The sequence below is a fragment of the Pieris rapae genome, chromosome 9 (assembly GCF_905147795.1).
Source record: "Pieris rapae chromosome 9, ilPieRapa1.1, whole genome shotgun sequence".
NCBI classification, from domain to species: Eukaryota; Metazoa; Arthropoda; class Insecta; order Lepidoptera; family Pieridae; genus Pieris; species Pieris rapae.
The window spans coordinates 2,410,763-2,435,839 of NC_059517.1; the positions used below are offsets into that span (position 1 = coordinate 2,410,763).

Below are 25,077 nucleotides of genomic sequence, written 5' to 3' on the forward strand. Positions count from 1 at the left end.
TATTCCGTTTACCTGGTATTTAAAAATATGTTAATAATATGATTTTTGCCTAATTCTATGTATTGCCTGAATTAGTCCAATACCTTTAAATACATAAATGTATTATTTAATTATAAGTAATCTAACAGCTTATATACATATTATAATACAAAATACTAAGACAATACAGAAAGCCAAAACAGATTACATAGATAAACAATTTATTTATAAACAACAGTTTCTTATCTATTAATGCAAGTGCATAGATAAGCATTAATAGATAAGATACATTAAAAAACACAAAATAATACTTAGAATTTAAAACTACTACTTAAACAAAATCAGAGTCTTGCCGCTTCTTTAAGCACTTCTTTACATCTCTCTTTATATTAAACATTTATTGCTGGCAGCTAGTTTAATATATAAAAAATTATATATATGTACAATTATGTGTTTAAGGTAGATAACCTAACTTAATCTAAAATATCAGATGTGCAGGTTTTGGTTATCAGAGACCTGTGACACATAAGCAGGTCTACTTGTCCAATGTCAATCTGGGTCTTGAATACATAAATAATAGTTTAGAATTTCGCGTCTGTTAAAACATTCAATATCTTATTTACGATATATTTGATTGCTGATGTCAAAACAAGGTGCATTATCTATGCGACAGTGAATGTGGGTGTGGCATTAACACTGGGATGCACTCGTTAACAACAAAATCCCACGCACATATGAACTGGCTTTACTTGCATTCGATGTTATGGACTGGTTGTAATTCATTACTCGCTTTTCATAGGGACTTCATAGTAACTCTATTCAAGCAAGAAATGTAAAGATTGTTGTGCGTTGCGATGTCGAAGATATGAATATTTTACGAAAAAAATTTAATGTTGGATCTGATTGAGATGATAAAACTGTTTTTTAACTAATATTATAAAATTCAGCTTTAATAAGCTTTGGCAATTTCAAAGCAATTCTAAAAGACAATTATCTTCAATTTAATGCGCTGTCCGACAGAGATTGTAGTAATTTCACGAAAACAATAAACAAGTGATCTAGACTCACGATCGTTGTTATTGGTCAATAGTCTATTGCTACTATAGGTCGAATTAATTGTAAGTTCAATAAGCAATAGAACTCTTAACTATGGTTGTAAAATGTTCGAGGAATAAATACCGTGGCAGATATATTTTAAGGTATTAATTCAGCCTGCTTAAAAGGTATATTGAATCTGTAAGGGGCGAATTTCTAGATCCTGGAGAAGAAATATTGTAAATAGTTTCCAATACTATTTAATTCCGGTATGATAACTATGTAATCGGCTTTTTGGTTTCACGGGCAGTACCTGTATATATAACCACTGTGTGAGCCATATTATTGAGAATCTGTAAGTGGCGAAGAACTTCTAGAAGAGGATATTTTTATCTACGACCCCAATACTTTAAGTATGATACCTATCTAATCGACCATATTATTGATAATTAACATTTATAAAGATTTAACAAAATTGTTATGTATATTCTTTAACCAACCCCAATATTTTCCCAGCAGTAAATAAAATCATCAGAGTCATATTAACAATGGTGTTCTAAATATCACCTTTTTAATGGTATTTAGGCGGCCACTAAATACGAGTGCGCAATTAACACGGCTACTAAAATATTTTATAAAATAAATTGAAAAACAAATACGTTATTTACGTTTAAAACTAATTTAGCATATATAATACGCAGTAGTAAACACATTAGTGAGTATGCTTTTTCTAAAATAAAAGTTAATATACTTTCAAAGGTGGGTAATTCATCCAAAATAAAGGAATCAATTTCAACTTTAAAACAGGCAATTTGGCACTGCTATAAAAAGCTCATTTAGTAGCCTCGCGTATCAAATGAAATCGCGCAGTGGTTCCCACGCGTTTCGCAGGTGTCGTTTGACGTCAGATTGCATCCTTACATTTCCTTTTCGACCTTTTTTCGATTTAATACTTCTGTGTCTGCGCGTTGGCCGCCTGGGATTCAAATTTCGAAAGAGGTTCTACAAACATAAAAATATATTTGTAAGTGGCCAGTCACTGATCGAATAAAATTGTCTATTAAAATTATATGTTCTAAATATAAATTTAAATAAACTGAATCCAACTGTTGTTGTACACAAATAGATATGCAGTGATTTTATTTTATATATAAATAATAAATTCATATATATTATAGGTTTTAGCACAAAGTTTACGTAAAAAATTACACAAAAACATATACTTCCCATAGCATTAATCCTGCGAAGCGAATAATTCTCATGATTATAAGATAATTCCTATACTTATTAGCTCCGCCGTAACCTTTCATACGATCACATTTCCTGTTCGCAATTATATAGAAGTACAAATCTCACGGTAATTTGAAAATCTAATGTGAGAAAGAACACTTTCTATGGTGGACCAAAAAGTGTTGATCATTATTTTATCATATAATTTGTTCATACCAGCTAATTATTTTATTAAATACTGTAATATCTCTACAGATTTAGAAATAAGAGATAATACTGTAGAAAATATGTATTGTGTCACTTTTCAAATAATATATTATGATATTTTCTGTGAATTAAAATTTTAATCTTTATTAATATATAATAATATTTATTAATGTGTTTTATACTACATATATTTAGTATGTAATAAAGTAACAAACAAACCGACACAAACGAGTATCATAATAATAATTAATTACATTGCTAAAAGCAGTTTCTTTCAGACAACCCAAACATAAATAATAGGAACATTAAAAAAACTAATCAATATAAAATTACATACTTTTAGAAATATGAAAGGGTTATTAGTACAATGTTGTCATTTAATGATACAATACTATTATGAATTTTTTGGTGTTTTTTGCAGTGTCGCATGTAAGACTATAGCATGATGTGTGGATTTTTACACATTATATCGCACTCCACATTTTTACTGTAAATATTTTTTGTTAGCATGAGTGTTACGCATGTATGTTATATTTTCGCAAATACGATACAATCACCCATCCATTAACAGACAATATAAAGGAAAGAACCAGTGACCTATGTCAAAATTTTAAAATGACAATTGACAAGGACCATATAAACTAATTGATCGCCAAACTTTCAATGTTGTCTTTTGGTATACATAAAAATACAAAACCAAGCTATAAATACGTTTAACACCAGAACATAAAATACGATTTATAGATCAGAGTTAAAAATGGTACAATCTTGCTAAGAGGTACACCTCTACAGTGGAACACTGGTTATTGTAGAATTGAAGTATCGTATTTGCCGGGTTTTTCATTGTTAGTTTAACCATAGTATTTTGTTTTAGATGACGAGGGAGGTCACATCAAGCAAGGATTCGAGTCTCGGCGCCAAAATGACCTCTATATGCGTCTCGGTTTGCTTCTGGGTGAGAGAAGATCCAGAAATAAATCTCGTGAAAGCTGCACCTCTCTTGCTTCGTTGGATGCGCATACACTTGCTTCACATAATACTAGTCCGGTTTGTATTTATGTATTTTAAAATTGAATCACTATAATTATGTTAGTACATATATTTATGCACACCCTTTACCATTTTTCCCCCTTTAAATAATTTTTCTTTTAGAAACCCTCGGTCATTTTTTCTCCACAGACAATAAACAAATATATTTATAATAATTGACAAGAATTTATAAGCCGCACTATTCTTTTCCAAAAGCTCCAAACTCTGATTCACTAACATCTAATTATGTCTCGTACCTCAGGTGTCAACTTTAACCGGGTCATCAGAAGTGGATGCAACAACTCCCCTGGGCAGAGACTCGCTGGGTTCCCTGGCGTCCATGTCCCTGTCAGCTGCCAGCAACTGTTCCTCATCAAGTCCAGGAAGCAGACGACATTCTGTAACAAGTATGTCTAAAGACTTTTTGTACCATAAATATGTCAATCCATAGTAGCTGTAACCATAAAATGTAATAATGACAAGACTGAGGCGTCCGTCAAATGGTTATATAACTATATAACTCGTTAATTGATTTACTGACATAATTATCATTAAAATATATTTAATGATGATGAGCTTTTTGCCATGAATATTTTAGAAGAATTTATGATTTTAAAAATGAACACATACCAATAAAACCATTATCTTAATGGCTTATCAAATAAAAATAGTTTCGCATTAATATGGAAGCCGAATCTAATACGTATATACGTTCGTGTCACAAAGTTCGTTCCCATACTCCTTCGAAACGGCACGACCGATTCTTATGATTTGTTATACATACATTTTCATACAAAAATACATACAACCCTTAATTTTCACCCCACTACGATTGACTAAGGAGAAACGAAGTTAAGAAGGTGCCCACCTAGTAATAGTATATTTTTCTAAATGATGGGAAATAAATTCCGTTGTTTCACAGCACTACAAACCGGTAGAGAAGATTTGGCCCGGATGTCTTCAGGGTTCTTCAAGAATAGAAAAACGGCAGCGCGACGATCTGCAAGGGTCAGCAGCAAAGCTTCATCTACATCATCAGATCAGAAGAAAGGTAAACATATGTTATAATCATTAAGCCTGTGTTACTAATGTTAAAGTTTTTTAATTGGTCATACAACGGTGATTTTCGTTATTATTACAAATACAAGTATTGTCTTTCGCATTGCATCAGATCAGATTCACGCCAATAGTGGAGTTGGATATTGCCAACGAGTCCAAATAATTGTGATATCAGGCGCGCAAAATATTTTCTCATTGCTAAGTTTGAACGCCCAGGATCAAATATTGCTAACAAACTTAGGCCTACTCGAGACATCGTTATGCAGTCATACATGATAACCACAAAAACTTTTAACTATGACAAGTCTAGTTAAGTAGACAAGAACTAGATGTGGATTTTGTATATAGCTTCCTTTGTTTCCTATTTCTTGTTCTGTGCTTAACGTTTCTATTGATGTTAGACAAATCTTAAATGTTTTTCTTTTGGTATTTCAGTACACCCCTTGCCGCAATTAACATTACGTCCGTTGTTCTTTGAAGTCCCGTCTACGGATGGTCAAACACCGTTCACAGGACGACATTGGCTGATGAGGGATATGGAAAAGGCTCTGGAATCGGCTGCATCAGGTACGTTTAATATTTAGAAAACAAATAAATATATATAAAAACGTTGGGTGGACCTATATATTCATTTCGTAACAGATTGCTAGGCATATTTATCTTCCGATTTATCTATGTTCAATAATTGCCTTAGAGAATTATTGGATGTTTGGTTTATTATTTTACCAATATATATATACAATATAATTTATTTCTTTATTTAATATATAAAAAACGTATTTCATATTCCAGGCATAGTAATCTCTGGTAGTCCAGGCACAGGAAAGACGGCACTAATACTACAGCTAGTTGAATACTCATGCTTTGGTCGCAAGAGAAACTTCGAGTACGAAGAGTTGAGGGAACAGTCAGATATAAGAGAACTGTTGCCCGAAGAAATCGCCGCTGAAATGGTTTCGCAATTGGCGTCACAAGTTGTCGCTTATCATTTCTGCCAAGTAAGTATTATTAAGAATAAATTTCCAGTGAAATAATTGTTTTTAATCTACTTGTTAGCCATGTATTAGGGTTAGGGTCCTTCAAGAAAAGAGCGTAGGCACCAATTCTTAAAAGGCCGGTAACGCACTCGCGAGCCCTCTGGCATTGAGAGTGTCCATGGGCATATCACTAAACATCAGGTTAGCCTCCTACCCGTGTGCCCCCTGTTCTATAAAAAAATGTATGACTAGTCAGCTTGTCCGTCCGATCTAAATCCAAAGCCTTTGCCATTAAAGAGATCCTTAATAGTATGAGTCAAATAATAAAAATTATGTTTTCAGGCTGATAACAACAGCACCTGCCTCGTCGGCGAATTCGTCCACTCTTTAGCTGCACAACTCTGTCAGGCCCCTAGACTTCAAGCCTACAGGGAATACTTACTAAGCGAAGCGCATCTTCTCTCAAGTCTCTCATTAAAAGAATGCATTGCAGACCCGGACCTAGCATTCGTCAGAGGAATTATTGAACCCTTAACAATCCTCCGACGGAACGGCAGTATAGATTCCACCAACAGCATCGTTCTGGTCGACGGCCTCTGCGAAGCTGAATATCATCGTCCGGACCACGGCTACACGATCGCCTCGTTCCTCTCGAGACATGTCCCAGATATGCCATCTTGGCTCAAAATTGTCGCCACTATTCGGAGTCAGTTTTTGGAACTCACAAAACAGTTGCCATACACCAGGCTAAGCTTGGACGAATCGGACAACGTGAATAAGGATCTCTTGGAGTACTTCAACGCCAGAGTCCTGCAGGTGCCGATTATAGAGACGAACATTAAAAGCTCCACGGGAAAGACTGAAGGTGTTCACAACCCGGTGTTGAAGTTCGCCCAATACGTCCTGCATTTGAGTCAAGGCTCCTTCTTGTTCCTGAAGTTGATCATGGACCTATTAGAGCGGAGTCACATAGTCGTCAAGTCGACCAACTACAAAGTAGTGCCGATATCGCTGGCACAAATCTTTTTGCTGCAATTCAATCTGCGTTTCCCCACCGTGCAATCTTTTGAAAAAGTCACGCATATACTGAGCGTTTGTCTTTCAGCGTTATATCCTCTAACCTTAGTGGAGATATACTATTCGGTGAACGCCTTATTGGTGGATACGTTTTTACCCTGGGAAGAGTTCTGTCATCGATTCGAATCCCTCACAGATTTTCTCGTCAAACGGATCGACAATACGTACATGTTCTTCCATCCGTCGTTTAGGGAATGGCTCATACGCCGAGATGACAATGAAAGTCCGAAATTCCTCTGCGATTTGAGAGCCGGTCACTGTGGCATAGCTTTCAGATTAGCGAGGGTCCAGGCCCCCCTGGATCCAGAGAAATCAATGGAGCTAGGTCATCATATTTTGAAAGCGCATATGTACAGAAATCTCGGACCAGCTCAATTAGGTCTTTGTCCGAGAGATTTGCAGGCGACTTTGGTTGCATCAAGTTCAGCGAATGTTGGTGAAGCCATCGCTAATTTGAGGAATATTTATACTCCGAATGTAAAAGTCTCAAGGCTGATGCTTTTGGCTGGAGGTTCTCCTAATCAAGTGACTGAATGCCTCGGGAATGCCCCTTTGTTGTGTATGTACGCGTATCAAGGAATTATTGCTATGGTCGGGTTGTTGATAGAATTTGGTGCTGATATTGAAATGACGAATTCCCAAGGATGCTCAGCTCTCTCTTTGGCTTGTCAGAGAGGCCACACTGATGTTGCTAGAATGCTTATAGCATCAGGTAAATAAATAAATAAAATAATTACAATAGTTACTTATAACTTATATCTTTATATATCTACTGTACTGAACTGTATGTCACTGATTTTAAACGACTGGGCCGATTTGATTTTTTTTTGTATAAGATGCTTTTGATTCACAAGGCAGCCCGGCAGATGGCGCACATAATTTGGTTATTAATTCTATGTAACCAAAAACAGCTAGTATATATATATAAATCTTCTGTGCACGTGTTCATAATTAAACTCCTAAACGGCTGGATAGATTTTGATGTAATTTTTTGTGTGTTCAAGTGGAATCAAGAATTATTTACACTCTTAGATTTTTATAATAACGTCTGTCGGATCCGCTAGTTGTATAAATATCTGAATATTTCAATAAGCTTTTCTAAGTTGTACAAAGAATCATATTTATTTTTCCCATATTTCCAGGTGCTTCTCTAAGCCATTCGGATACATCCGAACAAACTCCATTGGTCCATGCAGCCAAAAATGGCCACAGAGATACAGTTATATACCTTTTGGGCTGTCAGACGGGAAAAGATGACCGCAATTCCATAGATCTAGACGGTGACAACATTGAGCAAATAGTACCTGGGGCGAGACACGCCCTAATAGCGGCAGCACAAAACGGTCATCTTGACATCGTTGAATATCTGCTTGATACGGCTGAATTAATCGTAAGTATATTTTGTTAGCTTTTCGAGGCTTTTAAGACCTATTTCTTATATCTTTATTCATTTTATTTTTATTTATGCTATTAATATTATTATTTTTTCCCATGTATGTTTTTGTTTTTATTGAGAATAAATTTCTATAAACCCTTTGGATCTCGTCAAGCATACATTATGAGTTAAATTAAATTGTGTAACTGGCGCAATTCCTATTTTGCCCAAGTCCTATTCATATTTTATTTTATTTATTTATATTTTTTCCAATGTATTTTAATTGTTGAATTATTAATCAGTGTAGGTAATATTGTGAGAAACAAATACATAATTATTTAGTGGGGGTAGTTTCAATTTGCATACAGTTGAAACCGTTTACGACGTCATTTTTTAGAACAACATACCGGTTACATTAACAAAATCAAAAGTCCCGGCTGAATTCTATCGTATTAGGTACTTAATAACAATGTCATCGGCTGTTACGACTATCGGTTTTTACGACCAAATATGAGTAATAAAAAAAACAAAATTATTAAATTTTTAGTACTACTACGTGTTTCTATAAACAACTATTTATTTTACAGCCGGATGGAATATGTCCCGTAACAGGCGAGACGGCACTCACGGCCGCCTGCTCGACTGGCAATGCCTCTATCGCTGATGCTCTGCTCATCCGAGGAGCCACGCCCTACTCCCTTAACGCAAGGCAAATGTCTCCTCTGGCACTTGCTGCCAAAAATGGCAGAACAGCTCTGGTCCTAAGGCTATTGGACTCAGGTGCAGATGTCGCCGGGTCAGGAGGGAAGAACCCCTTAATTTTAGCAGCAGCGGAAGGCCACGCTGATGTGCTGGAGATGTTGTTGGCTCATGGTGAGTTTCAAGCTTAAGTACTAATGAATAAGTTTGCCTGATTACATCTTTTTAAAATATTTTTACGCTTAATAATATGTCGGCGATATTCTTAAAAAATATATTAGTTAACTATATGTGTAATATATTTGCTAAGTTGAATTATTTAAAAAAAAAAACATTTAAAATTGTATTTATTTTGTAATATTAATCCTGGAGTAATCACGCAAGTAATAAATACAATAATCGAAAATCCCCAAACTTTATTTTCAATAATATTTTAGGAGCGGATCCCGAGTCAGTGGATTCAGACGGCGTCTGCGCATTGGGATGGGCTGCATTGCGCTCCCGCATGTCTTCAGTCACCGCCTTACTCGACAAAGGAGCTCATATTGGTAAGCATATAGTGTTTTTAAATGCAGATATTAGCTTTAATCCTTTCAAAACACTGTTTACAAATTACAAAAATAATAATAAATAAATAAACCAAAATCAATATTTTACTTACAATTAAGTAATGTAGTACAAAATCCAATGAAAATTCGTTTTTTTAGATCAAACGGACGGAAATGGGAGGACGCCTTTAGGTCTGGCCTGTGGAGGTCCATCAGATTTGGTGGAAGTATTACTCGAGAGAGGAGCCTCTTTGGAAAAGGTGGATCACAGTGGTCTAAGGCCATTGGATCGGGCCATTGGACAGAGAAATGTTCCCGTAAGTATTTTGACTATTAACGTTCCCGTAACTTAATTATATTAGCACATTTGTGTCTGTTTCGTTTATAATTTTAACCGACTTCAAAAAATTATGTTATCAATTTACCGTTTCTGTTAGTTAGAATTTGGAAAATATACGAGTAAGATATATCCAGGCGATCGTTTTATTTATTTTCCAACTCAGAAAACAGTCCAAGTTTAATCAAAGTCATGCCAGTAATCTTTGGAATATGCACGCACTTTATGACGCAGATAAATAATGTACCTGTAAATAATGTTTATAGTGCGTAGTCTGTGTCTCCCAATAGCGATAGCAATTGTGATCCCAAATCAATGTTGAGAATTTGTGTTTATCACAAGTGTTACTACAGCGCTACTAACTACGGCTATTCAAGGAACTAAATCGAACTTACGTACAAATCGTGCGGATCGTCACATGTTTAAAATTACATTTTATTTACGCAGGTAGTTGAGATATGGCTTTTGCTTTATATCGAGCCGAAATATTTTTTGTTGCTTATAATTAATAGAGCTGTGTTCGCTTCAGCGTGCGACTCTTATCCCTAAGGTCGTGGGTACTGGCTGTGAGCCAATGAACTTTTTATGTGCGCATGTAAACACTCATATGGTGAAGGAAAACATTGTAAGGAAACCGGCTAGATCAGTTGCGGCTAGGTGCGTCAGGCTCATGAGGCTAATCGTGCGGATTTACCATTGGATCATGAATAATACATAAAGTGAGGCCCAGATCTAAAAAGACAATAGATATAAAATCCCTTTTTGAATCTTTTACTCAGCATTTAAAAATTCCGAATGTGACACTGTTGTCATTCTGCTCGACTCTAGTATTTTTTTTTTTAATTTTTAATCTTATCTCTTTTAAAGACATAATACTGTTATTTTCAGGTGGTTAACTGCTTTTTGAGGAAAGGAGCGAAACTTGGACCTACAACGTGGGTGATGGCTTCAGGCAAACCAGAATTTATGTAAGTGCACAAACATTATTGTAGGTTAAAACTACAACACAAACACACACATTGACGAAAGTTCTAGAACTAGTCCGCCACTTTTTCTTAATTATATTTAAGTTTTAATTCTGACTATATTTTTCAGGCTAATTCTCCTAAACAAACTCCTGGAAGACGGGAACCTTCTATACCGCAAGAATCGACCTTCGGAGGCGGCTCATCGCTACCAATACGCTCTAAAGAAGATAAATCCCTTGATCAGCGATGAAGGCCAGACTACGCCGGTTCAGCCAGTTCCGCATGAACACGTGGCCGCGTTTGTCCAGCTCAAGACTAATTTGCTACTTAATTTGTCGAGATGCAAGAGGAAACTTAATGTAAGTATTTTTCACTCGATGTAAGATTTTCTTCTTGTTTGACAATTTTTCTACATGTAGCTTGATATTTTATGTTACTAATTTTTTGTTTAATTGTAGAGTGATAATAATACAATTTTAATTGTTCATGCGTAAAGTATAAAAAAATATACTTACAATATTTGAGATAAAGTAAATTAAGAACCTATCATAGATGAAACAGTATAGATATAGTAAAGAAAGGTCTTTTACGAAGCGAAAACCTAAAGAAAATATATTCGACTCAAAGACAATTTTGATTCGATAAAATAAAAGCAAATGTCTGAAAAAATTATTTCGTTACAGGAACCATCAGAAGCGTTAGATCTAGCGGCGCGCGCGTCCTTACTCCGTCCGAACGCATTTGAGTGCGCGTACGCAATGTCACGTGCGATACTTGCTCTTAATAAACCCGCTGACGCATTACCGCACGCCCGTCGCGCCTTATTACTAGCTCCGCCCACGGATTTGTCTGCTGCTCGAACCCTCAAAGCCCTCCAACAGGAAATACTAACCAGAATGAACACTCCACATAGCCTGGATACGCGATCTATGAGGAATTATGACAGCATTAGTTTGAATATGCCTTAAGTGTCTTTTTATATTGTATTGAGGTATGTATTAAAATCTTTCTACAGGGTGCGTTTTTTACTTGGAGTTCTAATGAATTTACTTTAAAAATGACAGCATTTATTTTTTTAATAGCCGATCGCTCGGCAAAAATGTTAAATGGAAAGGTTTTTAAGAAAAATATTTTAGTAAAATTTTATCTCCAGTATTACGTCTTAGCGGTGTCAAAAATTCCACCCAAAAATGTATTAGTGTATCAATTTTAGTTAAAATTTAAATTCACGATCGATATTTACGAAACGAATGTACTTTAAATATATAAATTGCGTTGGTTAGGTAATTTAATATTTTAAAATAGATATAAGTTTTTCCTATGAATATATGAATTGTAAAGTGACTTAAAAAAGTGCCTTACACTTTACACAAATATTTGACAAATTAAAAGATATTAACTTATATATAAAATTAAAACTATAGGCCAATTAAAATGTGTATCTTATAAAAGTGTGTGAATTTTTATCTCTTAATTTTATGGCGTTTTTGTCATACGGAAATTATATAATCTATATATTCGCCACATTGTATATACCTTTATCGAGTGCCGTTTGAGTTTTATCGATTGCTTAGAATATATGTGATCAAATAAATGTAAATAAAAGATTTTCCTTTTCGTATTCCGTGTACAGATTAGTTATAATTTCTCGAATATTTTGCTTGCCATTTTGTTATTCAATGCTTATATGAAATAGCAGTTTCTATTGTTATTATTTAAATTTATTTTGAGTTAAACTCGAGCCCGTTGTCTTGCTTGTATATAAGATAACACCAAACGTGGGGCCGATTGTAAAATTGTAATCGTTTAATCGCATAGTTTTGATGAAAAAATTTTAAATCAGCCGTAAAGGCAACGAAGTTTGGTGTTACCTGTACCTAATTTATTTTACCTTGTTTTAGGGAAATAAGGCATAATATCGTATTTTTAATATGTATAGTTTTTTATAATATATACGTCTTTTAGCAAATAAATTGTACTACAATTATAAAATTTCGATTAAAACATTTCGATGCATTTACTAAATTTTATTCATATTGGATTACAAGACTGAATTCTTGATACAATGCAAATGTAGAATAAACATTAGTACAATAGTTTCTGTCGACAGAAATATACATAAACTGCTTTCAAATTTGTTTTTATTTAATGACCCTATACTAATTTTTATCCAAAGTTTATTCAGTTGGCAAATATTCAAAGACAAGTTAAACAGAGCTGAAAGTTAGTTGTTATTTGGATGAATTTCTCTTGCATGGTTACTATGTACCCTTATTTAAACAGAATGTGGCCATCATCTCTTTATCGCAGTGTAATCAAAATACACACGATTGACAGAAAAAGTACTTAGGTTTATATAAATCAAGCAAGAACTCAACTTTACAGTGAAGTTTTACTGAAGTAAATCTCCAATGGTTATTTGACAGATGTAATTTCTGACAATTCGGCAAAAACTGCCATGTCTCAAATGGCACGTATGACGAGATAATAATAAACTTGATGGGAGGAAAACATTAATTTTCGCTTGTTTATTAGGAAGAAATACCTACATAATTAATAATTATTTTAAATTAACCTACAAAAATAACTCGATTTAATCTTTCACTTTTTAATTTAGAATGACTTATTTATCTTAATACAAAAATCTAAATATTACGATTTAAGAATGGGAAGAATTCATACGTTGGTATACGGGTAGAACCACTAGTGTCTTTGGCTTCGGTTTGACATCTATTGTTTTGACAGGAGGCGCATCGGATCCTAAAATGCCAAAGTCAAACTTTTTTTTGCTATGTGTTTCGGAACTCAAATGCGAAGGTTTTAATTCTTCGGTCGTGTTGTACAAGACTTTAAAAAGTTGATCAAGTCTATCCCGAGATACATTTGGTGTGTTTTTTATTTCATTAAATATTTTGTTGCATTTCGTATTTTGTTTCCGCTTCGATTCTGGACATGTCTGAAAAGAAACTTTACGGTAAAGAATATTCTTTTTAAGAGTTTTCTTTTAATGTTTTAAGACAGGACAATTTTATGTACACAGATACACATAAATAAAAATATTATCTGAATCTAGAAAAGTTAAAGTATTAAAAATTCCACTTACCGTAACCATAATATCTAGAATATTTAGCAGTTTTTTAGGTGAACTACAATATTCTTGATACATGGGTGTGACCAGAAACATGCTGAAAAACACCTCGTAGAAGGGCGATGAGCTGGTTTTGTGTAACCAATTCTTCATTTTAAAGTAATCGATGAATCCGTATTGATTCAAAACTCCCATTTTCTTTAAAACGCAGCTTGTTGGTGGCGTTAATTCCTTACACTGAAAGTCAATGAAAGTTTTAACTGTGAAAAGTATAGTGATTGACCCAATGCATTTTTTTTATAAAACAGTGATTTTAGACTGATACTGCCGTCCATGGACACTCAAAGCCAGAGGGCTCGCCAGTGCGTTTCCGGCGTTTTAAGAATTGATATGCTCCCGCAAGGGGGGAGGGGGGCTCTAAATCGAATTGGTTCGGAAATACTTAAGTGTGCAGCTGGTTTCACATCGTAGTGGTGAGCGTGAAAAGCTGCCTTTAAAACGCTCAGTTGTGGAACAACGGACGTCGAGGTCACACTGGTGGAAATTCGCATTCTGCCTTTACGTCCAATTATGAGACAGCTGCAGGTATTAATCCGAACAATTCTGAACACCCTCTATGATAAGTGCGGTAAAATGATACGCAACACCAAGGGATCAAGCCGCTCGGAAAGTGACTGGTATTGAAGATTTATATGATATATGATAAGAAGTAAGTATATATGATTGATTGGTAAAAAATGGACATAACTCGTAGGAGACTTACATTAAATCTACTCTCCCATCGCGACATTTTTCTTTCATAATGAGGTACGTATTGCATCGTGGACAGTGACGTCACACCGCATTCTGACAACACGTCATTTGGCACAAAGTTGGGAATAGGACAAAATTGACGACGTAGTTTCTGAAATAAATATAAAGATTTTTATATCACCATTAAATTAATAAATACCATTGGGTTATACTATAGATGTTATACCCACTGCTTATAATTTAACGAACTTTCGTTCGATAGATTATAATTTATTGAAACGCCGTAAAATTGTGATATGGCATGCAACGGAACGCACCTCGCATGTACTGTGGTGCCATATTTGTTTTTAATTCCACACATACTAAATTAATACAATATATAATAACTAAAACAAAGTTTATGACATTATCTATATTAATTTTAAGAACATAAATAAACTTAAGAATATTTGTAGCAAGTACTATCAATTATATAGCAACATATCTCACTATAATCTGATTAACGGTTACAGAATTAAAATTTGATTTTATAACACAAACTTACCGGCGAATATTTTCCAGAACTTATCTGGCAGATAACATCTTTGTTGATTGTGTCTTTATTTCTACAACAGAGTAATAAAATGAAGTGTAATAATGAAATTATATGGGAATAAACTGTTCGTTTAACTCTCTTTTAAACTAAAACACTTACTTGCACGGATGGTCCTTATTGACATTTGGACAGTTCTGAAATATAAAATCATTTATAAAAAAAACTGCACGATTTCGTTTTATTATCATCTAAAAGAATATAAAGTGTTACCATTTATATGTGTAACTATTTAATACACAATAGTTTAATATTAAAAACACATAAATAACGCGATGCATCGTCATTTGCATACAACACGTTGGTGTTCAAAACTCCTAAAACATAGTTTATCTGTTAGAAATACAAACCACAATTTCCCGCCTTGTTTTTGTCTATTATCTGTAAAAACGTTGGCGGGAAATAGCTACCTTATTCGGTAAAAATGTAAATTAGACATTAATATTTACAATAATATAGATATAACTAGCAATTTATTTACCTCAGAGAGCACATCCATAACGCATGACAGTATCTCATTGATTCGACATTCAGCTTCATATATTCTGTGGATTTTGGTGAAGCACTGTGTTGTCACCCTTGCTTTAGCTTTCTCCCAAGAGGGGTAATTTAATGTCATACTATCCAAAAGTTTGGTGAAAGCAAGCAAATCTATTTCTCCAGAATCCAATAAAATGTTCAATTTCTTGAATATACATGTTTCTTTTTCGCACTGTAATAGCAAAAGCAGTTTAAGCCTAGCGGTTAAGCATGTGACACACTAACTAGGGTCATTTCTATTTGCTTCTTTTTATCTTTTGTACGTAAGTGTGTACACTCAATCTGGTCTATTAGTGTGTACACTCAATAGGTAGGTTTTCTAAAACCGGCATCCATCAGACCTATGGCCATTTTACAATACGCTGACCAAAGTTCTTCTTCTAATCACCAAGTTTTGATACCTCATACAATTTTAATAACGCTATGAATAGTTCCACCGTTCGTCGCAAGTAGAGATCGATAGCAGACACTTTTGGAAGGGAACCCAAATCCCGGAATCCCCAAGGAAATTGAAAACGTGTTCACGGCCTAAAGAATTCTGGCGACGTTCAGTTGTGGCTAAAGAACGTTCAGATCGGCGTGGGCCAAGGATTAGTGCTTGCCTCAAGACAAATTACGGAACTATAAGATATAAATAATTGTACTTACAGATAAAGGAACAACTTTTACGTCACTCCGTTGAAGTTCTCCCTTTTCTGTGGTCGTGGGTGGAAGGTGAGAGCTGATGTCGATGAATCCAAGTCTATTTGTTTCATTCCAGGACATTTCAAGGTGGCACTCGTTACGCCACGAATCTTTTATAAAATCGTTGACATCACAGCACTCTAAAGGATCCCATTCCTGACAAAACCCATTTCAATTATTAGATACTCTTTCAGTCTATAAATTTGAATATATATGGATTCCTAGTAAATTAAAGCCTGCTAAGATTTTTTAGATTACGGCGCCATTAAAAAAAGACTACACTAGATTTGGAAAGGATTTTAGATACTTTAAATTTTTAGATACTAATCTGTCAAGATAAAAATCTTTAGAACCAAAGCAACTAAATAATTGAGTTGTCTATATCGTATAATACTCACCTCCTCTAGGTCCTGATGTGATTCTTGTAAACCCTACAACCAACATTGAGAGATTAGTGAGATACTATTTAATATTTATTTTTATTATTTAGACCAATTTATTACTTACATCAACTTCCATCATAGATTTCGCCGTAGTAGGAATTTCAACCTAAAAGAGAGACAACCATTGATAATAAAGATAAAATGTATGTTAGTATATTATTTAAAATTTGTTGTTAAATTATGATAAATAAAACGTTTTTTTCTATAATAAAAATAAATCAGTGGCGCTTCAACGTTTTTAGGTCTGGGACTCAAATTCTTGTATCTGTTTCATTTCCTGGAGAGCCGTCGACTTTTTGGATCTAAGGCAAACCGGTTTCCTCACGATGTATTCCTTGACCGTTCGTAAGCACATAAAAAAAAGTTCATTGGTGCCCGGCCGGGGATCAAACCTACGACCTCAGGCTTGAGACTCGGTACGCTAACACTGCTCTTTATATCTTATTTTTATAATGTCCTCGATAATCAAATAATTATAAAGATGGAATGTGATTTCTAACTCGGCCATACATATGATGATATTTTTCAGTCTTACCTTGTGAGGTAATTTAAATTGCCGATCAGTTTGCTTGTCATGAAGGTGGTAGGCCATAAATTTCTTGAAACCACATTCATCGAGATTATTCTCAATGAGAATATCCGGTAAGTCACAGCATTTTATGTTGAAATACTAAAAATGAAATAATGTGTATAAGTAAAAATTAATGAATATGTTGCTAAGCGCAAAACTTTTTATTTTTATTATTATTTTTGTTATATTGCAGTCTGATAAAGGTATTTATGGAGCAAAAATTGCTGGGGAAAAACCAGTTTTTATTTCGGAAAAGTATATAGTAAAGTAAAATGTTCCATATGTTGGTATGTAGCTGTCTCAACTCGCAGCCAGTTGATCAAACAGCCTTTAAGGCTAGGCTGTTAATTAAACGGCTAATTAAGCTAGGTGGCTGCTTGTGTTTAAATAAAACTTCTTTGATTAAATAAGTAATTATAAGTTATCAGACAAAAAATCATTTATACAGTAATAAATAATTATCAATTTAGATATACAGAGAATGTTAGCATGTGTAAGATATTTACACAAAACAGCTGATCCTGCAAAATTTTATCTGTTTATATCACTTTCATGCAGTAATTTAGTTCTTTAATTATCGTTTTTCCAACTTACATTTCGAAGGAAATTCGACGGCCGACGCTCTGTAGGTATGCTAATCTCGAGGTTGTTGTAGCGACTGAAAATGTTAAGTTAATAACTAAAGTTTATTAAACCTAAGTAAGTGAGTTAGGAATACACATATATAACTTGAACAGCACTCCTAGAGCGTATAAAGAACTAAACAGAAGTTCTAAAAGATTTCGTGTGGAGAAATTCACAAATTGTTTGGAAGAATTATTCGCTCGAGCTGTCAAATAATAATAAATATTTATCATCTTTAACAGCAGGGAACCCCTAATTTGCGGCCAGATTTTACTAGAAACCCACAATTAATAGGAAAAATTAGCTTCAATTTGATTATAATATATCATTTAATTAATAATTTATTACGCATAACGTAATTTATTAATAAATTACGTCTGAGAAGAAGTGCGGCCAGGTGAACAACGGCACCCGTGATTTTTTTAATTGTATTCTTTTTGTAAATATATATTGTAATCTTTTTGTAAATTGCCGTCACGTTAGACGATATTTCATTTAAATAACAAGTGAACGAAATGTTTTCCCGAAAATCAATTCAAAATAATTTCATTAGAAATACTGACAGCCAAATTTTTATCTAGTCCATATATATATGAATTGTAGTTGTTGGCCATTTACAATCGAAAAGCGCAAACGAATTTATTGACCTTAAAGATCACAGAAAATCGCCGTATTCAAAAAAATTGAACGCATTTTTGCGAGATATCAAATTGCTTCCTTGAATAATACATTAATAATATTACGTATAAGAATAGAATTGGAAATTTCTGTGGAATTTAAAGTCGCTGCAGTGCTAAACTTCCTTTTATGTTGATTTAATATCTTGTTAAGAAAACAAAGGCATATTTTTGTTAATAAATTGGCCATCACACCAGTTAACTAAGGTTTTAAAAAATACTTACCTTTGCGAAAACATATAGTTAGTAGCTGCGAGAGAGGAAACTGGAGCACATCTGTCGTCCTTACTACTCATATTTGCAGGACAGTTCTGAAAATATATTTTTGTTAGACTTACCTGGACGCAACGCAATTCATTGCATGCTATACGGTACAGACAAAGATTCCATGGTAAATCCATATAAGGATTGGAAATAAATGTAAAGTATGAAATTTAACTACTTATATATGCGCACTCGATTTATGTAACTTAAGTTAATTTAGTTAATAATTAGAACCGCTAACCAAATGTTAATTATCCAAAATAAGCCATTTAGTTTTTGCCACACTCATAAATTGTAATGCAACATTCCGTTTTCGATAATGTCCAATAGGTCGACTACACATATATCTTATACAGGTAACAAAACCGTCACTTATGAACCCTTACATAAGACAAGTTCGTTTTTGGTATCCAGGATTTTAAAGGATTAAAGCCAGATGAAATCCAGCTTCAAAAAACGAGTTTCATTTATATGAACATCACTCCGCCACCGAACTCGCGCTATTATTTTAAAAATTACATCAATTGTTTTTTTTAAATCAATTAAAAATATATAAACCTGTGACTTTTTTACCTAACGCAACAGAAACATTACATAATAGTCAAAAGTTTACTCTTCAAAGCTAATATATAAAATAAAGCTTTTTCCCTTAAGTTCTTACCTTAACCAAATGATCTACAACGCAGTGCATCAACGCCTGACCCGGGCATGTATTCGTATATGTCTTCGTTATATTACCATAACAGGAGTCTACGGCGCTTTCAGCAACCTCCCGCCATTCAGATGTAAACAGACTGTTTATTTTGGCCGAATATATATCTTTTGGTGGTAATTCGTCTGTGAGGTTCAACTTTTCGTTTATACATCTCCAACTATGACACTGAAATGTATGCATTTAGTTTTAAACAACAGTCATATTATTAGCCCGTAAAACATAAGTATAGTAGGTACTGTATTATAAAATGAATGTAGTTATTATAAGACAATAGGTACGCTATACTGTCTCAGTCAGGTGATTGGCATGTTCTAGTTTCATACAAAAGAAATATATCATTGGTATATTCCTAATAATAAGGATGCGACTTCAGAGCTACAGAGAGAACTGCTTCGAACTTTCATACAAATCGTCGAGGTCTGTATGGTTGTCACTATTGGAAGTTATAAAGGTCCTGATGTCACGATACTCCGGTCGTGACATACATGCATCCCACTGGGCCGTTCAAGTATTACGTTATGAGATTTACTGCCATTTATCCCCCCCTTTCTTTTATAAGCAAAAGTAAGCCAAGCGCTCAAAAATTATAGCACAAAAACCGCTTAATTTTGTGTAGGAATCCTCGAAAATGCATTCCGTTTTCAAGCATAGACAATGTGTGGGCAATGTGTAAAAAAAACCGTCCCCGATTTGTGTTTTGACAACAAAAACATTAGCAGTATCGGCTAAATAGACGCGGGTGAAACCACAGATGATAGAACACAGTTAGTTAATAATAATAAACACTATCACTAGCCACGTTTAGCCATTACCAATAAACAAATAAATTAACACAAAAATAGATAATAATATCAGATGTTAAGTAGTGTTACAACTAAATGTAGTTATAATAAATGGTAGTTTTATTGGCCGTGGCTGAATCAGTCGGTTTTTTGAATTTTAAAGCATTTCCAAAATGTTTGGTGCTTTTGTCAAATCTATTAACATACGTCTGTTTAGTTTGTTAGGTAACTACGTATTTTCATTAAATCGACTAATCAAACACCCTTGACCTGATACTTACCATCCGTGAATTTCCTAGATAAGACCTTCCAAAACCAACCCGCGCGTGAACCTGTAAAAAAGAACTTATTTCTATGTCGAAGTATTAAGATGTACTATTCTAACATAAATATTTGTATTCAAATTTGAATTAACAACATAAAATAGGCATTTTAAGTTGGAGCAGAATTCCTTTTTTGGGTTTTTCCAACAATGTGCGAAATTAACCCACCACGAAAAAAAATTTTTTTTATTTATTTTTTTTTCTAAATTATATTTTTTATAGAACACAATTGGTTTAGTGCTTAATCTCGACTCAAACGATGAAGTTCAGAAACTAGACGTAGCGATAAGTGTATTAAATGTATTGAATTTTGCCATTTTGCATCGTTGGGTCGTGAAAACTTGTCTGAATTGCACCCTAAATATTATTTTAACAACTGAACAGAATCTTTCAAAGATTTTCTGAATTATGTAAGTTCCCTTTACTCGACACCAGAAATAGTACTATCAGCAAATATACTAAGCAATTAACATCAATTAATAATACGTACATTAAAAATTGCTAAGATAGCGCGTGAAGGTACCTAAGCAAACAAATCAAACCTTTAGTAAAATATATAAAATGTTAAAATTGTATACTGCGCATTTTGTTTTGTATTATTTAGATAACGCAGCTTTTTATGAAGAAAACACAATTCTTTTTTGGCTATAAAATCATCTAATAATAGAAATTATTTAAAAGAAGTAAAGTTTGACAATTACTAAAAATTACTTAGGATTCTAGTAGAGGATAAATCATGTTAACTTACCGTATGTATAGTCAGTAACACCCAAAGAAACAACATGTTTGATTGACATCGAAGTAACGACTGACTTGAGGGGTCAAGTAATTGATAAGATTCCTTATAGGTCTGGATAAACTGACACCAGTTTGTACTTTGTATATTCATAAATTATTATACATCATTTGCATTTCGTTACATTTATTTAGCTATTAATCAGTTATTACTCGATATTGTATTTGTTGAATAAAGTTGTTACAACTTCCATTGTAAATTTAAAAAACAATTATTTAAAAAATAATAAAATAATTAGTAATTTCTCCGTAATGTCAACAGATGGCGCTAATAAAATATAACCATCGAAAATCTTATTAGCACATAATAGACACCAAAATCCAAAAACTATTTTTGTAATTAACTCATTATCATGTTTGTTTCCTCCGAGCCATAATTAAAAAATAAAACAACCAAAATAAGCCTAACATATTTTATTGACAAACCCAGTTTATAAACACAATCAGCTACTGAGATAGTAAGCAATACAAATCGGTAATCGGCAGCGAATTCGACGGCAACAAAACTCATTATTTATAATAATTACTTACACTTAGATTTCATTAATAATCATTGCATATCACATAAATAACATTATATAAATGCTAGATTTTGTTTAATAAGTATCAAGACTTGAAAGTTACAACTGGTAACAGGAAATTAATAAATAACTCAAATATATTAAACATAAACATTGAAGCTTTATTTTAGAGGGTTCGACCAATTTATTGCAAGCTAAGTTTGTTGCCGTTGATATTAACAATGATTTAAGAAGACTTGCACATTTCTTCTTGAGGACCATTTATAAAAGTCCTTTTCTAAATTGTTCCTGAAATGAAAAATATATGCTTATGTTCCGGTTAAGTTTTGTCGTACTTGAGCATGCGCTTCCATTAACATTTTAATGTGCATTTAACACTCAAACACAAGCTTAAGGGAAACATAGTAGGGTACTGGTAAATTAAAAAAAACTTTGATATAGCTAAACCAATTACACATATGAACAATGAAAATGTGAAAAATTCATTCTACATTTACAGGACACAGAGCATAAAAAAAATGACTTGGCAAGAAACTCTCCACCACTCTTTTTAATTGCTAAGTTTTCAGCCAAAAAAATTGTTTGAACCGGAGCAAATCAAATGCAAGCATGCCGTAGATCTTAAAATGGACTATGTGTGTCAGGCACAGAAGGTTGATCACATACTCGTGTATTAAGGAAGAGGATATAGGATACTCTGCTAAATTTGACACCCTATCATAAAACTAAGAAATCCTGTATTAATATTTATATAATTATAAAATAACCAGACAAGTATGGCCCCAATACAGTAAGAAGTAAACTAGTAAGAAAAGAGCATTTATTCTTCATTTGTTTTATGTTAATGTAAAATATTATGGTAATTTTTTTATATGAACCAAGTAAAAAAATGTGGTATTCTAATCAAATCTTTAAGTACAATAAAATAATTTTAACATTTTGTCTGTCTATTCTGAGGTAAGCTCGCTTACCTAGTATTATCTAAGCATTGTAGTGAAAATCACAGGAAGGCTCCAAAGCCAAATGCTCTCTTGATACTGTCAAAGTAATAGCGTTTCCAGTTTTCTCTTGTCTGTTCCACTTCTGATGATGGAACCAGGTCCTGTTTCAGTGTAACTAGGGTGTTGTCATCCTGGAAAATATATAAGTAATAATGTATCTTAAAATATCAAAATCAAAACAAAATATCAGAAAGACTCAATTCTCCTATATGATCTTTATACTTTATATGGGTTTATACCACACTGAGGATTCTAAGGCTGAGAGTCAAATATTAAGGGTTGACCATTATTATATTTATTTGCCAAATGGGATTTTTATATAGATTGTACCTGTTAAAAAAAAGATAACTACCGAAAATGTTTAAAATCTTACCTTCTCTTCAATACTAAATGTAACCTCAGAGAAATGTTCTTTTGGCCATTGTTTATATCTCCAATATTGCACAATTTTCTTGCCGGGTACCAACTCCCTAAATTCACCAGATATATTTCCACCAAATAGGGTAAATTTACCGCCTTTCTCTGCCTCTAACTTAACATGTCCCTGAGTGAAAGCTGTTACCATCTCTATTCTAGTCATGGCATCATAAAACTCTTGGGCACGACATTGGAATGTCTCTGTTATCTCAATACTCTTAGTATCAAGTTTGCAGCCAACTTGTGTAGGAGTTGAAACTATTGGTTCCATGTTAACTTTTTTGTTAAATCCACTAGTTATAGTAGAGACATTATCTGGTTTTACTTGAGTTTCACCTTTTTTCGGGAGGATTAGCCCCTTTGAGAACTCTTCCTTTAGGCTTCGGATGTACTCTGTTAGTTGATTGCGTATAATATCTTTCCCTATGCTATGCATAAACGCTTTCACTCGCTGGGCGTCATCGCCACTACTTTTTATTGTCACAGTCATCTGAAATTTAATTATATATGTTAGTAACTTGTGACAAGGATTATTATAGACTTCAATTATATGCATATTAATGCATATTACTATTTAGTTATAATTAAAATTATTCATTATTGAATTTAACATAATATTGTTTGGTCTTAATTACTTTTGTACTTTGTAATTATTTAAATTGATAGGTTAAGATCAATACTAGAATTTATAATCTATGTACAATCATTTTTCTTCTCAAGACACACATTAACATTGAAATACTGTTAACTTATTTATTTGATAAAATCAAATTCAAGGTAAAGGCTCTACAGATTTGGTCAACAACAACAACAATACTGAGGCTTTCTACCTTTTATACCCAATTAGTGAGTAATATATATGAGTGATACTGTAAAATACAAAAGTTAACAGAAAATAAACCCATTTCACAGTAATGTTATTATTGCAACAGTTTTGTATAGATGAGATAGTCAGTTGGCTTTTTTATTTTAGTGTTAAAGGCTTATGTATCTATCATAGATTAATGATTACTCACATCAACTTCACTGACATCATTTTCTTCAGATAAGTTGGGAATATGGATTTCACCTTTGATCTTATCTGCAGAACCAGCCAACAAACCTTCCCACTTCAATTTGATGTCCCACTCGTAAAAAAATATTAACTTTCCTTTCCTGTTGTTGGCCGAAGCTTCACCATCTAATTTTTCGATCTCTGTTATGTTACAATCTATACCATTCTGAGCTATTTTTAAGTTAATTAATAACTCTTTTAGTCGGTCCTTGGACCAAGGACCTGCATTCTTTTCTGTCCAATGCCAATTATTCACGTTTGTGGCGTCAGGCCGCTCCTCCACAATCCAGCGAGGATCTCCTTCTCCCCATTTAGCCATTTTACAATGCGGTGCAGTGCCAAAAGTAGAATACAACACGAGGACTTCACGCAAACGAAACTGTACTCTAATAATTTATAGCAATTATAGTAGTATGACACAATAATAACAGTTGCTATGTCATAAACGAAACGATAATCGTTACTTTGAAGGAAAATTGTAAAATGCAGATTTACAAATTACAATCTTCGAGAAAAATCGTATAGTATGAGTCGAATTTTACCACCACCCTGGCGGCTGGCGTTATGTCAGATTGACACTCTGTGACCTGTGTTGCCAAATTAATAATACGACATTTCGACACTTAATTGGCCTGTAGTAGAATTAACAAGGAGACTTATGTTTAAAACCAAACAACTAAGCATAATAAACACAAAATATTTTTATCGATCAA

At 33.6% G+C, this 25,077-nt stretch overlaps 3 protein-coding genes across 7 annotated transcripts in view; 1 reads left to right on the plus strand and 2 right to left on the minus strand.

The window, feature by feature from the left end:
• The window catches only part of LOC111002784 (protein TANC2), a 215,545-nt gene extending 202,998 nt beyond the window's left edge, over window positions 1–12,547 (plus strand). For all 4 annotated transcript variants that reach the window (XM_045629544.1, XM_045629545.1, XM_022273000.2 and 1 more), the window contains 13 exons: window positions 3,326–3,498; window positions 3,743–3,887; window positions 4,403–4,531; window positions 4,975–5,106; window positions 5,332–5,537; window positions 5,859–7,305; window positions 7,736–7,983; window positions 8,556–8,841; window positions 9,105–9,215; window positions 9,375–9,532; window positions 10,441–10,520; window positions 10,648–10,879; window positions 11,204–12,547. In XM_045629544.1, coding sequence (XP_045485500.1) covers window positions 3,326–3,498; window positions 3,743–3,887; window positions 4,403–4,531; window positions 4,975–5,106; window positions 5,332–5,537; window positions 5,859–7,305; window positions 7,736–7,983; window positions 8,556–8,841; window positions 9,105–9,215; window positions 9,375–9,532; window positions 10,441–10,520; window positions 10,648–10,879; window positions 11,204–11,488 — 3,632 coding nt within the window. In that variant the 3' untranslated portion in view covers window positions 11,489–12,547. The remainder of the gene's footprint in view (window positions 1–3,325; window positions 3,499–3,742; window positions 3,888–4,402; window positions 4,532–4,974; window positions 5,107–5,331; window positions 5,538–5,858; window positions 7,306–7,735; window positions 7,984–8,555; window positions 8,842–9,104; window positions 9,216–9,374; window positions 9,533–10,440; window positions 10,521–10,647; window positions 10,880–11,203) is intronic.
• LOC111002783 lies at window positions 12,533–21,430 on the minus strand. Of its 2 annotated transcripts, XM_022272996.2 has the most exons (16): window positions 21,325–21,412; window positions 21,067–21,099; window positions 20,535–20,585; window positions 19,418–19,636; window positions 18,718–18,803; window positions 17,786–17,849; window positions 17,156–17,290; window positions 16,685–16,726; window positions 16,576–16,608; window positions 16,142–16,333; window positions 15,435–15,665; window positions 15,056–15,090; window positions 14,906–14,966; window positions 14,372–14,512; window positions 13,624–13,845; window positions 12,533–13,476 (listed from the first exon to the last, which is right to left on the minus strand). In XM_022272996.2, exons 1-16 carry the CDS (start codon window positions 21,358–21,360, stop codon window positions 13,180–13,182), a joined length of 1,878 nt encoding a protein of 625 aa, XP_022128688.2. In that variant the 5' UTR covers window positions 21,361–21,412; the 3' UTR covers window positions 12,533–13,179. The 2 variants fall into 2 exon arrangements, with proteins under 2 accessions (XP_022128688.2, XP_022128689.2); XM_022272997.2 differs by lacking the exon at window positions 21,067–21,099 and having other exon boundaries at window positions 21,325–21,430.
• Window positions 21,431–21,770: 340 nt separating this feature from the next.
• LOC111002795 (activator of 90 kDa heat shock protein ATPase homolog 1) lies at window positions 21,771–24,939 on the minus strand. The gene is made up of 4 exons (XM_022273024.2): window positions 24,327–24,939; window positions 23,267–23,800; window positions 22,864–23,024; window positions 21,771–22,180 (listed from the first exon to the last, which is right to left on the minus strand). Exons 1-3 carry the CDS (start codon window positions 24,681–24,683, stop codon window positions 22,893–22,895), a joined length of 1,023 nt encoding a protein of 340 aa, XP_022128716.2. The 5' UTR covers window positions 24,684–24,939; the 3' UTR covers window positions 21,771–22,180; window positions 22,864–22,892.
• Between the last annotated feature and the right edge of the window lie 138 nt (window positions 24,940–25,077).